General features: G+C 52.0%; 1 protein-coding gene across 3 annotated transcripts; it reads left to right on the top strand.

The window, feature by feature from the left end:
- The first annotated feature begins 5,947 nt into the window (after nucleotides 1-5,947).
- On the top strand, nucleotides 5,948-13,415 carry PLAU (plasminogen activator, urokinase). 3 transcript variants are annotated; one of them, XM_012760291.3, is made up of 11 exons: nucleotides 5,948-5,965; nucleotides 8,163-8,254; nucleotides 8,662-8,695; nucleotides 8,839-8,946; nucleotides 9,268-9,442; nucleotides 9,629-9,720; nucleotides 9,875-10,094; nucleotides 10,304-10,452; nucleotides 11,027-11,167; nucleotides 11,505-11,653; nucleotides 12,291-13,415. In XM_012760291.3, the coding sequence occupies exons 2-11, from the start codon at nucleotides 8,198-8,200 to the stop codon at nucleotides 12,459-12,461; spliced, it is 1,296 nt and encodes a 431-aa protein (XP_012615745.1). In that variant the 5' UTR covers nucleotides 5,948-5,965; nucleotides 8,163-8,197; the 3' UTR covers nucleotides 12,462-13,415. The 3 variants fall into 3 exon arrangements, with proteins under 3 accessions (XP_012615745.1, XP_012615744.1, XP_075866243.1); XM_012760290.2 differs by lacking the exon at nucleotides 5,948-5,965 and adding an exon at nucleotides 7,761-7,870; XM_076010128.1 differs by lacking the exons at nucleotides 5,948-5,965; nucleotides 8,839-8,946 and adding an exon at nucleotides 7,761-7,870.
- The last annotated feature ends 364 nt before the right edge of the window (nucleotides 13,416-13,779 follow it).

The following is a 13,779-nucleotide window of genomic DNA, read 5'->3' as shown; positions in this document are numbered from 1 at the left end:
AAAAACAAAAACAGACCTTGAGAAGCTGGGAAGAGGACCAGCCCAGGGACAGTGAGGAAATATCCCAGATAGACAGGTACTAGTGAATACAGGAATTCTCAAGTCTGCTTTGTTCTAACCCCTACTTAGCCTCCCCCAATTTTCCTGAGGTCTTGGGGAGCCAATTTCTCATCCATGCTGTGATTTTTGAAGGTTACCCTGAGTCTCCAAGCTCTTTTAGTCTGTATGGAAAAGTCCCTCCATTTAGCCAACCATTTGGCATTTTAAAAATGAAATGATCACTGGGAATCTAAAAAAAGAACACATACAAGAGTGCTGAAGCAATTAACTTTCTGAGAACAGATTCTTTAGAAAAGTTGCCTCCAGGCGGATCATTTGGCACAAGGTCTCAGGTGCACATCCCTCCCTTGATTCATCCCTGCCTGGGGAATTCTGCTCCCAGCTCTGCCTTCAGCTTTGGGCCTTTCCCACCTGCATGTTTTCTGGCCCCCATTCCAAAAGATGGAGATCGAGTAGAAGCCCCCGAAGATAGAATAGAAAGGTTATGGTGGCCGGGCGCGGTGGCTCATGCCTGTAATCCTAGCACTCTGGGAGGCCAAGGTGAGTAGATTGCTTGAGGTCAGGAGTTCAAAACCAGCCTGAGCAAGAGCGAGACCCTGTCTCTACTATAAACAGAAAGAAATTAAACGGCCAACTAATATATATATAGGAAAAATTAGCCGGGCATGGTGGCACATGCCTGTAGTCCCAGCTACTCGGGAGGCTGAGGCAGAAGGATTGCTTGAGCCCAGGAGTTTGAGGTTGCTGTGAGCTAGGCTGACACCACAGTGCTCACTCTAGCCTGGGCAACAAAGTGAGACTCTGTCTCAAAAAAAAAAAAAAAAAAAAAAAAAAAAAAAAAAAAAAAAAAAAAAGGAAAGAAAGGTTATGGTGTATTTGGGCATTCTCAGGTGAAAAAATAAACCAGCACTCCTAGATATGCATTGGCTGACATTTTCCCCAAACTTATCTGGTGACAAGAATCCTCTGGAGTGACTGTTTGTTAAGAATCAGATTTCTGGGCCCCATCTTACAACTAAATAATCACAATTTACAAGGGGGTAACCTAAAAATCTGTACTTTTTTAACCCTCAAGCCAGGTAACTGTTACTATCAGACAAGTTTGGCAAACATAACAACAGTGAATACTTATTATTTCAGATACTTGGGCATCTACTCAACAAGGCACTTTTTTTTTTCTTCAGGGAGGGGTAAAGAGACAACACTATCCTAGTGATTATCAACACAGGCTTTAGAGCAAGGAACCTGGGTTTGACCTGCCTTGGCAAGTAATTTAACCTCTCAGAACCTCAGTTTTCTTATCCATAAAGTGGGGTTGATAGTGCATCTCCATCACTGAGGATTAAATGAGATAATGCGTACAGGACTCTTAGCCCAACGCCTGCTACATAAAAGACATGCTCAACAAATAGATGCTATTGTTATTTCTCCACAGAGGAACCCTAGGGGATCCCCGTGATATAAACGTGGGTGAATAATGGTTGTGAAAAAGGAAGATGGGCCATGGATGGCTCCAGGGAGCCACACAGATATATAAGCACAGGCAGAAGACCCAGTGATCACTTCTCTGACTAGACCCAGCAGACGTGACTGCGGCTAGTTATATTAAACAAAAAGAACACTTTTATCAAACTCTGGCTCGAGTTGGGCAGGCAGGAACCCATGCAGACATGACTTGGACAGCTGGAGCTATCCTGGGATGTCACCATGGGTAGAAGTAAGAAGATTCCCAGCTATATGGACAACCACCCCCATCTTCCTGACTGAATTTGATGCTGCCTCAGAGATAGGTCTCCAAACTCTGGAACCAACCAGGTCTGGGTGTGAATCTCAGCTCTAACTGAGATTTTTTTTTTTTTTTTACTTACTTATTTTTTATTTACTTACTTATTTATTTTTTGAGACAGAGTCTCACTGTGTTGCCCAGGTTAGAGTGCCGTGGCATCAGCCTAGCTCATAGCAACTTCAAACTCCTGGGCTCAAGCTATCCTAGGGCGCGCACCACCACGCCTGGCTAATTTCTTTCTATTTTTAGTAGAGACAGGGTCTCGCTCTTACTCTTGCTGGTCTCGAACTCCTGAGCTCAAGGGATGCTTCGGCCTCGGCCTCCCAAAGTGCTAGGATTACAGGCATGATCCACCACGACCGGCCTCAGCTCTACCTTTTACCTATGGTGTAAATTTGGGGAAATTGCTTAAACCCTGTGAACCTCAGTTTTCCCATCCATAAAATGGTGATATTAATAGTACCCTCCTTAAAGGTTGTTGTTAAATGAATGTAATGCAATTAAAAGTAGATAATTGGGCGGGGCACAGTGGCTCACGCCTGTAATCCTAATACTCTGGGAGGCCGAGGTGGAAGGATCGTTTGAGCTCAGGAGTTCGAGGCCAGCCTGAGCAAGAGTGAGACCTCATTTCTACTAAAAAAAATAGAAAGAAATTAGCTGGACAACTAAAAATATATAGAAAGAATTAGCCGGGCATGGTGGCACATGCCTGTAGTCCCAGCTACTCAGGAGGCTGAGGCAAAAGGATTGCTTGAGCCCAGGAATTTGAGGTTGTTGTGAGCTAGGCTGATGCCATGGCACTCTAGCCCAGGCAACAGAGTGAGACTCTGTCTCCCCCTCCCCCCAAAAAAGTGGATTATTGTTATCTATCTTAATAAGGGATAGATTATAATGTTCCCTGGAGACAACAGACTTCCTCTTCTTTAGCTTCTGCTACATTTCCTTCAATCACTGCCTCCAGAATAACCAAGGAGCATCCTGGCTAGGGGACTACCCACGTACTGCTCCTGCCACTCGCTCTGCACACACACCTGTCCCCAGGGGTTCCTGCTGGGTCCCTGCTTCCTCTTCCCACCCAAATCCATGCATTCAGTCCTACAGTGCCTTCTAAAAGGAGACTGTCCTCTTCACAGGACTTGGCTGCCTCCAAACCCTACCCAGAGGCTCATCAAACCAGAGAAAAGAAGCACCTTGTACAGGAGGGTAGGGAAGGCAAAGAGATAGAGGGTGAGGTGGACAATGACCAGGAAGGGAGGAGCTGAGGATTCAGAATAGGAGAGAAGAGGATGGAAATGTGTCACTAAGTTCCTAAAAAATCTGTGAATTCTGAATCTCATCATTTTTGTGAATGAACTCAGATGATTCACTTCCCTACATTAGCCTCCGTTTTCCTTTCCATGTAATGGAAAGGGGAGGACTTGCACTTGCTTTGAAGATAGAGAAGCGTACAGAGTCCAGCTTGGGAAAGTTATACATCATGCGGGTTATGGATGCTATGTTGGTTTTCTTCTGATCAGAAGTTTTTTAGTGTTTCAGCTCCTGGCTGAACATATTTCCCTAAACATTATCAACTTCTTGGAAGTCTTCAGCAAACCCCCCAGTTTCTGGGTAACTATCACAGCCCCTTGTTCCTGGGTATGCCCCTCACCTTCCAGTTAAGCATCCATCGCCATCCAACATGGTAGCCTGAGCTAAAAGCAGATGTTCTAGGAGCAGGGCCTGACCTTGGTTCCTGGTGAGGGACTCAGAATCCCGAAGGTCTGCAAAGTCATGACCAATACTCCTTTGCGGTAATGAGTTCCTGACTTGGGTAGTAACTGGGTTTGGATTAGGGACAAAGAAAAATTTGGCCAAGGCTCAAGATATTCAAGGAGAGGTCTGGCTGGCCTGGGTGGGCCTAGGAATCGGGTCAGAGATGGTGAGTCGGGAAACGGCGAGGTGGGTTGGGGGTCGTAGGCTGATGCTGGAGGAACAAACTTGGCTCCCGTGGATGGTGCTATTGACGACAGAGTATAACCTCAGGGTCCAGCTCTGGGCTCTTTGCTTTCCATGAGTAAGGAAGCAAGTATGTGACTTCCCTCCACCCTTTCCACAGGCCGCTGGGGGCCCAGCAGCTCCAGCACCTCCCCTATCCCGTTACAGGCCCAGAGGTGGCTCTCCCTGCCTGCTGTCGCCAGCCAGCTTCACCTCCGCACCAAGCATGCAGGCGGAAGGGGGTCCTCAGACTCTCGGAAGCCAGGTGCCTCCTTCCCAGAACTGCTGAGGAGTCCATCTGCCCTGTGTGTAGGAGGGAGAGAGAAGAGCGTCAGGCCACGCAGAGCCACAGAGAGGAGGGAGAGGGGGTGGGAGTCAGGGCTGTGGGGTGAGCAGCACATGCAGCTGTGTGTCCTGGCTGCCTAGTTGCTGGGAACTGCTGTCCAAGGACACGGCATCCCCACTTAACTGGAATCCTGGAATGGTCTCCAGCACGAGTTGCTCTTCTGCGCCAACACAGCCATAATCGGGAAAGGAAGGCAGGCACTTGAGCTACGAATTGTAGTTTACAAAGTTCATCCTCCTATCTCTAGCATCTAGAACTGTGCCCGGCACATAGTAGGTCCATGACAAATACTGAATGAATAAAGGAATGAATGAGTGCTTGTACACCCAAGCACGATCTCACGCAATCTGCAAAACAAGGCCCGGGAGGACGGGAGTTGCTTCATTTTACCAAAGCGAGAACTGAGATCAAAACAGTTAAGCGACTTGACTAAGATCATTCAACTTGGATGTGGCAGACTCATGGCTAGACACTGTGGTGTTTCTATAGTACCATGCTGAATATTCTTTGTATAGTAACCCCGGAATATATCCTATGACTCCATGGGAACTTCCCTTTGGGTCAAGCTGGTCAGAAAATAGCCCTTCCGGGGCCTAGTTTCCTGGACACGGTCTCAGGGCCAGGTTCAGATACCCTGCCCCTCCCTGCACAGCTGGCATCTGCTTGCCCTTTTATGAGCAGCTCCGGAAAGGCAGCCTCTCCATCAGTCTCTGTTGCCATCTGACTCAGGAGGCCTGGTCCCCGGAGCCACAGAGGCAGGAGGTGGGTGGCTTCATTCTAGGAATCAGGAAAAGAATGAAATCACACACATTCAGTTCCTTATTCTTTTACCTTCGATAGAAATTTCAGCTAGCCTAGACCCAAAGTCAATTCATGAAATTCAGGCAAGCAACTAACTTACGCGACAGGGAGGGCACCTTAGGACCTCTGAACCCATAGTTTGAGTAGTGTTTCTAGAAGGTCTCCAAAGTCTGTAGGAGGGCTCCCCTGAGCTGGGACACCTTACATTACCTGGTCCTTATTTCTCAGCGGTCTGTGTCTCTGTGGAGACAGTGAGGTGTAGAGCATAGGAACAAGGATCAGAAGACTTCTAGTTCCAGTGCCCACTTTACCACTCATCGACTATGTTTCATCTCTCCACCTCATTTTCCTCATCTGTAAAATGGGAACAACCACCCCAGTCTACATCACAAGGCAGTTATGAGGTTAAAGAGGAATGGTTTACAACAAAGATCCTTTAAGCACAAGAAAGAAATAGAGTACAAAAAATGGTACAAGCCGGTACTATTTTTTATGAAAAGAGAACAAAAAAAAAGACAAAGGAAGGAACCTTCCAAGGTACCCCAAAGCTCTCTCTTCCTACTCGTGCACTGATTCAGGCACAATAAGGCATCTACAAGAACAAGGCATGTACCAAGTGCTGAGGGAGATCTTTGCCCTCAAGCAACTGAAAGTCTAGCACAGACTGAGCACCAGAAGACGGTCACAGAGATTTCAGAGAGCGCCAGGATCAGCCAGTGGATTAAGGAAGCTCTGTGAAGAGTGGGAGGAGCTAGGGGAAGAGATGGTAGGGGGGAGGAAGGAGAGGAGAAGGGGGTGGAGGGGGAGGAGGGGTGTCACGCTGCATAACGGTCTGGTCTCCTCGCCTTTGTCCAGGAGGAAATGAAGTCATCCTGCCCTGGAGAATCAGCATGACAGCCTCCAGCCAAGTAATCTGGAGTCATGAGAGCTGCTAGGGGAGCAACGTGAATCATGACAGCCTCTGGGAATTTCCTGATACCTAACCTAGGAGTTTCGGGGTAAGTCCTCAGGCTGCAACATCTCTGTTTACATTGCGATCACGTTTATTTACAATTAATAGGTTCTCAAATTCAAACAAAACTGGCCACAGTCTTCTAGAGGAAGTAGCAAGGCCAGCTCTGAGGCCTGTAGCTCCTCTGACTCAGTCTGCACCCCCTGGGAGGCTAGCAGGTCAGCAGGCACAGCAAAACTCTTTCCAGAGGACAATGGGTCACTTGAGTCCCAAAGTCTGGATGGTTAGCTTGCGCTTCCCCCCAGCCAGTGGCTGGCACCCTGAGACCTCTAGCTGGGGTAGAGCAAAGGAACCTTCCTCCTTTCTGCCCTCTGGTGCTCTCCCTGCCTTCCTTCTGCCCCTCTCAAGTGGACCCAGACCCAAGGTCCAGGTTTGCAAGCCAGCAAAATGCTGCAGGCCTAGGCAGGGAAAGACACCAAACCTTGGGCCTCTAATGAATTATAGGAACTCAGCCTCCTTCCTCCCGTTAAGGGAGCCAGTCCTGCCAGGTGGCATTGAAGTGACCCCAACCCTGGTTCCTGACACTAGCAGAAAGAGACGGGGGTGACTGAACCACAGGGTGCCTGCTGTGCTCCTGCAGCGGTGCCCATGGGATGTGCGTGCATGCACATGTGTGTGTCTGTACAGAAATGTGTGTGCTCATCCTCACACAGGAAGGGCAGGTGGAATCATTTACACACGATCTGTCATTCTGGAGGCCAATTTTATTTGATAAACAATTGTTCTTGTTTTAATAGAAACAAGGCCATATGAGGAAGTAGAATACTAAATGTACATACATTTAAAAAAATAATTATCCTTTTGGAATGGGTGATACAAGGATGTGTTTTTAAAATGTAAACAGTATAAAAGGACATGCAGTGAAAAAGAAGTCTCCCTCTCATCTTGTCCTCCAGTCCCCACTCCTCAGAGGAGAGAACAGAACATCCTACCCCTCCACAGTTTACTGTCTACAATAATAAGTTTTTACTATTCCATTGTCTTTATAATTAACTTTACTCTGGAGTGGGGGGGATATGGATTGTTCATTATAGGAACTTCCCAAGATCCATCAACATTTCAATAAGAAGCATCAATAATTTGTGCCCTAGGACTTGGTTCCTATGATCCTACAATATCATACATGACCCTTATTCAATCCTTATCAATCCCCCACTTTCAAAGACTGACTTTAAACCATACTCCCGCCGCCGCAGCCACTGTAAGCTTTGTCTTACCCACTGGTGTGTTGGTGGTATTTGGTGACCTGGCATTGGGCGGAGGGGGCCCCTGCTGGCAGGCTTCTGTGTCTGTGTTTCGGGGTGCGCGTAAGTCACCTACAATTTTCACATCAACCAAGACACTTTGCAACTACGTGAGCTGCGGACTCTGCCCCAACACCCAGGGGTCTGAATCACTCTTAGGCAGGTGGGGGACGAGGGTGGCGAAGCTGGAGAAGAACTGATTAGGGGACCCCAAAGGAGGTCCTAATCAGAGCTGGGCTGGGAAGGGAGTCTCCGAGCGCCCTCTCTTCTCCGCACTTGGGGGGAAGGGACGGTCCCCTGCGCTGGCGCGGGGCCCACGGCCGCGCGCAAGGTAGGAAGGGCGCAGAACGGGTATGCCTCTCTAGCCCCGGGTCCAGACTCCGTTCGTCCCCCGCTGGGATCGCGCTGCCACCCCAACTTTGTCGAAGTTGCGGGAGCACGTGGGGTCCAGGTCACCGCCGGCCGCGGGGAAGGGGAGGGAAGGGAGTGGAGCGAGCGACTGGCGGGCGGGGCCGGGGCTGGGCGGGTCCTAATATAGAGCCCGCGTCGCCGGCCGGCGGCACAGCGCGGAGACTGGAGCCCCAGAGCCCGGCCTAGTCCCAACCTGTCCCCGCAGTGCCGGCCCGCGCCCTCCCGCCGCAGCCACGGTGAGTGCCGGCGGCCCTAGGAGCCCCGGCGGGATGCGCGGCGGCCGCGCTCGGGTGCGCCTCCCTTCCCCCACCTCGGGCGGCCGGGGCTGCACCGCGGCCGCACGAGTCGCGGTCCCCTTCCGTGCGCGCCCCTGCGGTGCCCGGCCGTGCTGCGCCGGGAGCCCAGAGCCCCCAGGGCGGCGGGCTGGGGAGCCTGGGCACCGCGGGCTCCTCCCCAGAAGTGCAGTAACCCACCCCACCCGCCTCCTCGCGCCTCCGCTTCTCGCCCTGACTTCTCCTTCCCTTGCAGAGCCGCTGTCTGTCCAGAGCCCCCGCCTCGCCACCATGAGAGTCCTGCCCGCCTGCCTGCTCCTCTGCGTCCTGGTCGTGAGCGCCTCCAAAGTGAGTGGCTGCCCGGTCCTGACATGTCGCAGGAGGGGGCTTGCAGGACCTCTGAACCGCGCCGGGGGACGGGAGGGGCTGCGCAGGGGGGGAAATAGGACAGGTGTGGCAGCGAGGGTCTTCGAACTAGGGGATTGCACTCCTGGTGAGGCAGGAAGAAGCCCCAGGGACTGCCCCAGCCTGAGGGCACCTGGCATGTGAAGCTTGTCTGAGTCAATCCGTTTCTCCCTGCTGGAAACCCATGATCTTTCATCTGAGGGCTAGTTAGTTACGAACTGAACCAAACCGAGTGAGGAGAGAGGGAGCTGGAAGGAAAAGTAGGTTTGGGGATTGGGCCCAATTTATCCTCACCCTGGAGTGCCAGGTGCATGGGATCTTTGGTGACCCCCTCCCCCAATCTCTTCCAGGACAGCCACGAGCTTCACCGAGGGTCTGATGCATGTGAGTATCCACCCCTTGCACAATAGTTGGCTGCACAGACATCTTGGAAAAGCGTCAGGGGGACCTCCCAGGCCCTGCTGCAGGCCTGGCTCCCCTCCCCCTTCTCCCCAGCTCCTTGCTTATCCCACCTTTGTGCTCCCCAGCGAACTGCGGCTGTCTGAATGGAGGAACATGTGTGTCCTACAAGTACTTCTCCAACATTCGGCGATGCAACTGCCCTAAGAAATTCCAAGGGGAGCACTGTGAGATAGGTATGGAGATCCAGGCTCTAACTGGGAAGGTGGAGGCACCAGACATTTGGGGCCAGGGAGAGATGGGCAGGATGCAAGAGCAGGCAGGAGTCAGGAGCTGGAGATGGGGTGGGTGACATCTTCATCTCTGTGTGACATACACAATCAAAGATAAACACACACACACACTCTCATGTGTGCAGTGGTTCCACGAATGTGAGATGGGGATGGAAGGAGACCCTTTCTAGTTTTCTCTGCCAGGTCTGAAATCAGGTAATCTCTAAAATGCCTGTGTGAACTTTCTTCTTTCTAATATTCTCTTGTCCTAATGTCCTTCCATAGATACCGCAAAAACCTGCTATCATGGGAATGGTCACTCTTACCGAGGAAAGGCCAACACCGACATCAGGGGCCGACCCTGCCTGGCCTGGAACTCTAACCCTGTCTTTCTGCAAACATACCACGCCCACAGACCTGACGCCCTTCAGCTGGGCCTGGGGAAACACAATTACTGCAGGTGAGGTGGGGGCCACAAGGCCCAAGAGCCCTCGCCAGGCCTCAGAAACCCTGTTACCATCCCCTTCTGCTCCCAGAGGTCATAGCATGAGAAAAGCGAGGGCTCTGGTGGTGTCTTCCCTGGAGGGGAGGGTGCCGGGGAGGCTTTCTGGGCTGGAATGACACCCCTGCCCCTCTGTGTTGCCAGGAACCCAGACAACCAGAGGCGGCCCTGGTGCTACGTGCAGGTGGGCCTAAAGCAGATTGTCCAAGAGTGCAAGGTGCCCGACTGCTCTGTTGGTGAGTGTCACTGACGTGCCTGTGACAGTGGTGTGGAGGGGACAACTCATATGCCCCCTTGTGCCATCACAGGAGGGGCGAGAAGGGATGCTGCCCGAGAGGGATGCATTATCCTACCTGCCTCCTCAAGACATCCCCTTCTTTAATCCTCCAGGAACAAGGCCCTTCTCTCCTCCAGAACAGTCGGAGTTTCAGTGTGGCCAGAAGGCTCTGAGGCCCCGCTTTAAGATTGTCGGAGGAGAGTTCACCTCCATCGAGAACCAGCCCTGGTTTGCAGCCATCTACAGGAGGCACCGGGGAGGCTCCGTCAGCTACTTCTGCGGGGGCAGCCTCATCAGCCCTTGCTGGGTGCTCAGCGCCACGCACTGCTTCATGTGCGTCCTCCCTCTCTTCTCTCTGACCCTCCTGCCCCACCCCTTCTCCTTCCTGGCGGAGGGTTCCCCCTCGATTCTCCCTCATCAGCCCCTCGCCATGTGTCCCATGGCCTTGGGGACAAATCATGCTTTGAGGCTTCTAAGGTGGGGTGGAGGAGGGGACAGGATTTCAAGGGAACAGCCTGTCTGACAGGTGTCACCTCCCACAGTAATTCCCCACGGAAGGAGGACTACATCGTCTACCTGGGCCGGTCAAGACTTAACTCCAACACGCATGGGGAGATGAAGTTTGAGGTGGAAGAGCTTATCCTGCATGAGGACTATAGTGCTGACACTCTTGCTCACCATAACGATATTGGTGAGTGGAAAACCGTCGCCGCCAGGATGATGGCGGCTTGGGGAAAGAGGCGTCCAAGGAAAGACCCGAGAAGAGGTTGAGGCTGTCAGGGAACTTGAAGCCCCTACTTTATGCAACAAAGGAAGTGGAGGAGAAGAGTTCAGAGTGGAGCATATGAGGGGCCTGGTCCCCCGTGGGTCTATGGCTGGGAATGCCCTGCTTATGGGAATTAGAAGACGTTCCTTTCTCTGTTGGATGCAGCCCCTGTCGGTACCAGGATACAGAACTCGGAGGAGAAAGGTTTGGGCTGGATTTCAGCCCAGGTACTTTAGCAGGGGCTTTTTGCAGGAAACCACCTGTACAGCTGTATATGGCAGCCCTGACTGTCCAAGCCTTTGTCAGCAGCTGGAGCAAAGTCCTTGGGGCATGAGGGGCTCCAGGTGACAAGCTACCAACAGACCTCCCTGGATGACCTCTGACCATAACTGACCTAGGGCTAGACATAGAGACTCCCTGAGCATTTGGAGGGGCGAGATGGGGGCCATCTGATTACTAGGTGGTAATCTTTCCCCTCTGACTGTCTCTCCTCCCCCAGCCTTGCTGAAGATCCGGACCAGTGAGGGCCAGTGTGCGCAGCCCTCCCGGTCCATACAGACCATCTGCCTGCCCCCGATGTATGGCGATGCTCGTTTTGGCACAAGCTGTGAGATCACTGGTTTTGGAAAAGAAAATCACAGTAAGTGACATTTGGGGCTGACTGAGGGGTCCTGGGGGAGTGTCGTGACCTGGAAGTGAGCCCAGTATGACCAAGGGAAGACTGTGGAGTCAGAGATGGGAGCTCTATGGGGCGGCAGACGGGTGCGGGGTGGAGTGGGGGTGTTGTTTAGGGAGTGACGGGCCACAAGCGGGAGTAGACAGGGGTGAGAGACTGTCAGAGGGGTGAAGGCTCAGATTTGGGTGGAAAGGAATAAGGGCTTTCCCTGGTAGAGACGCTTTTTGTTTCCCTCCCTGGCTGAGAGTCTCAATGAACAGACACATCTTAACACAAACTCCTCCCGCTTCCCTCCACCTAGCCGACTATCTGTATCCAGAGCAGCTGAAAATGACTGTTGTGAAGCTGATTTCCCACCAGCAGTGCCAGCAGCCCCACTACTATGGCTCTGAAGTCACTTCCAAAATGCTGTGTGCCGCTGACCCACAGTGGGAGACAGATTCCTGCCAGGTGAGGGTTCCGAGCTTCTCTCTCTGTCACCCCCAAACCTCCCCAGCGCTCCTGGGCTCATCCCTGCCAGCATTGGGGAGTCTCTCTTCAGCCAAAGCCCCAGGAGCTGACTTCTTATTTGTTTGCCAAACATCATGAGCCCAGCTCTGTGCTGGGGACTTCAGACGGGGGAGGACTGAGACCATAGAACGAGGAAAGAGTAGAAGACAGTATAGCTCAGTGCTCAGGGTGTGCTGTGAATTTTAAATGACCAGATGTTTAGGAGAGGGAGGTGAGTGCCGACTAGGTGGCCAGGGAGGGGCGGCTTTAAGGAGAATGTCACTCCATGGGGATTTGATGAGGAGGGGGAGAAAAGACGGTGTTTCAGTTGAAATATACAAAACGTTGAAGGAGCCTGTTACGTCCAAGATGGGGAAGACAAGGAGGGTCTGGGAGTGTAGATGGCACAGTGGCAGGGGACAGGCTTTGAAAGCCAGCAGAGGATTTTGAACTTGCTGTGGTAGGAAACAGGGAGCCACTGAGGACTTTGACTCTAGGAAACTCTCCCCTCTCTCTCAGGCACGGTTGGGTGGTGGGATCAGAAGGCCCCCTCCTCACTTGTCCCAGAGCTCACTGTTTTGTGTCTTTGGTTTTCTAGGGAGACTCGGGGGGCCCCCTCATCTGCTCCACCCAAGGCCGCCTGACTCTGACTGGGATCGTGAGCTGGGGCCGTGGGTGTGCTTTGAAGGACAAGCCAGGCGTCTACACCAGGGTCTCACGATTCCTGCCCTGGATCCGTGCTCACACTGGGGAAGAGAACGGCCTCTGAGGGCCCCCAGGGTGCCGAGGGAGGAAATGGACACCACCTGCTCCCTCGCTGACCGTCATTTTTGCAGTAGGGTCGTCTCCATCAGCTGCCAGAAGAGCCTGGGAAGACAGGCTCTGCAGAGATGGGTTTGCTTGTGCTGCCCACCAGGGCGAGCGACAACCGCTTTATCCTAGGACGCAGGCCTGGGTGCTGGCCGCCCAGACCCCCCCGGCCAGGATGGAGCAGGGGGGGTCCTGACTCAGGCTGGTATTGACCAGTCATTTGTCTTTTTCTAGACTAAAGCCTTCAGGAGCTGAAAATGGCATCTCTCGGGCATGGGTGGAAGGACAGTCAGCTCCCCCGACAATGGGCATTCATGAGGCCCATTGTTGAGAAATGAATAATTTCTCAATTAGGAAGTGTAACAGCTGAGGTCTCTTGGGGGAGCTTGACCAATGTGGGAACAGCAGTTTGGGGAGTAGAGACACTAATGACTTGGGGGACAGGCTCTGACATTGTACAAATGTGCCAGGAAACGTTATGTATGCGTGTGCCTTTGTACACTTGTGCCCCGGCTGTGAGTGTGAGTGTGAGTAAGAGCTGGTGTCGGATTGCAAGTCTAGAGATTTCCCTAAACTGTTTGAACTGTGATGCCACACAGGACGGTCTGTCTGGAGAGGTTCTGCGTCACTCTCAGGGCCGCAGGCCCCCACGTGATGATGCCTGTGAACATATTATTCCGGGGCATGACCTGTGACCAGCACTTCAATGGCTCAGTTTCATTGTCACACAGATGTTCCTTTCTTGGCCAGTTATCCCTTTTTACCTTTCAGCCTGGTTCATCCAATCCTCACTGAGTGGGGTGAGGACCACTCCTGTACACTGAATATTTAATAACTATTTTCTGTTATTTTTATTTATATCTATTTTTATAATTTTGAATAAAACTGATCAATAAAATGTGATTTTTCTGAAGACTTTGGCTTCTCCCTGGTGCTTGTATGGGAGGGAGTTGGGGAGCCTAAGAAGTAGAAAATGATGAGGGTGGCATGCACCTTGCAGTGTCTTTGGGGCTGCATCTCTGGGCCTAATGGGGCTTTGGGAGGTAGATGTTAGGAGAGTTATAGGGCAGGGCCTCCATAATACATATGGTACAAAAAGGTGCCCCAAGCCAGGGGCCCATGGCGTGGTAAGTGGTGTGCAGGCTGAGTTTCAGCTCCCAATTGCCTCCTTAACCTGATGCCTTTGTGCAGTGCACATCTTGTACAACTGTACACAGTGGTCCTCTTTAGGATAAACTGTATTCCACATTCTCTTCACTCTGCTCTCATTGATCTTT

The sequence above is a fragment of the Microcebus murinus genome, chromosome 14, assembly GCF_040939455.1.
Source record: "Microcebus murinus isolate Inina chromosome 14, M.murinus_Inina_mat1.0, whole genome shotgun sequence".
Lineage (NCBI taxonomy): Eukaryota > Metazoa > Chordata > Mammalia > Primates > Cheirogaleidae > Microcebus > Microcebus murinus.
Note: the sequence above shows the minus strand (reverse complement) of the source record. Positions and strands in the feature narration are given on the sequence as shown.

Coding starts and splice junctions, on each gene's coding strand:
- PLAU (XM_012760291.3), top strand. CDS start 8,198: ATGAGAGTCCTGCCCGCCTGCCTGCTCCTCTGCGTCCTGGTCGTGAGC. Junction 8,947..9,267: donor AGGGGAGCACTGTGAGATAG/GTATGGAGATCC, acceptor GTCCTTCCATAG/ATACCGCAAAAACCTGCTAT. Junction 10,453..11,026: donor TGCTCACCATAACGATATTG/GTGAGTGGAAAA, acceptor CTCCTCCCCCAG/CCTTGCTGAAGATCCGGACC.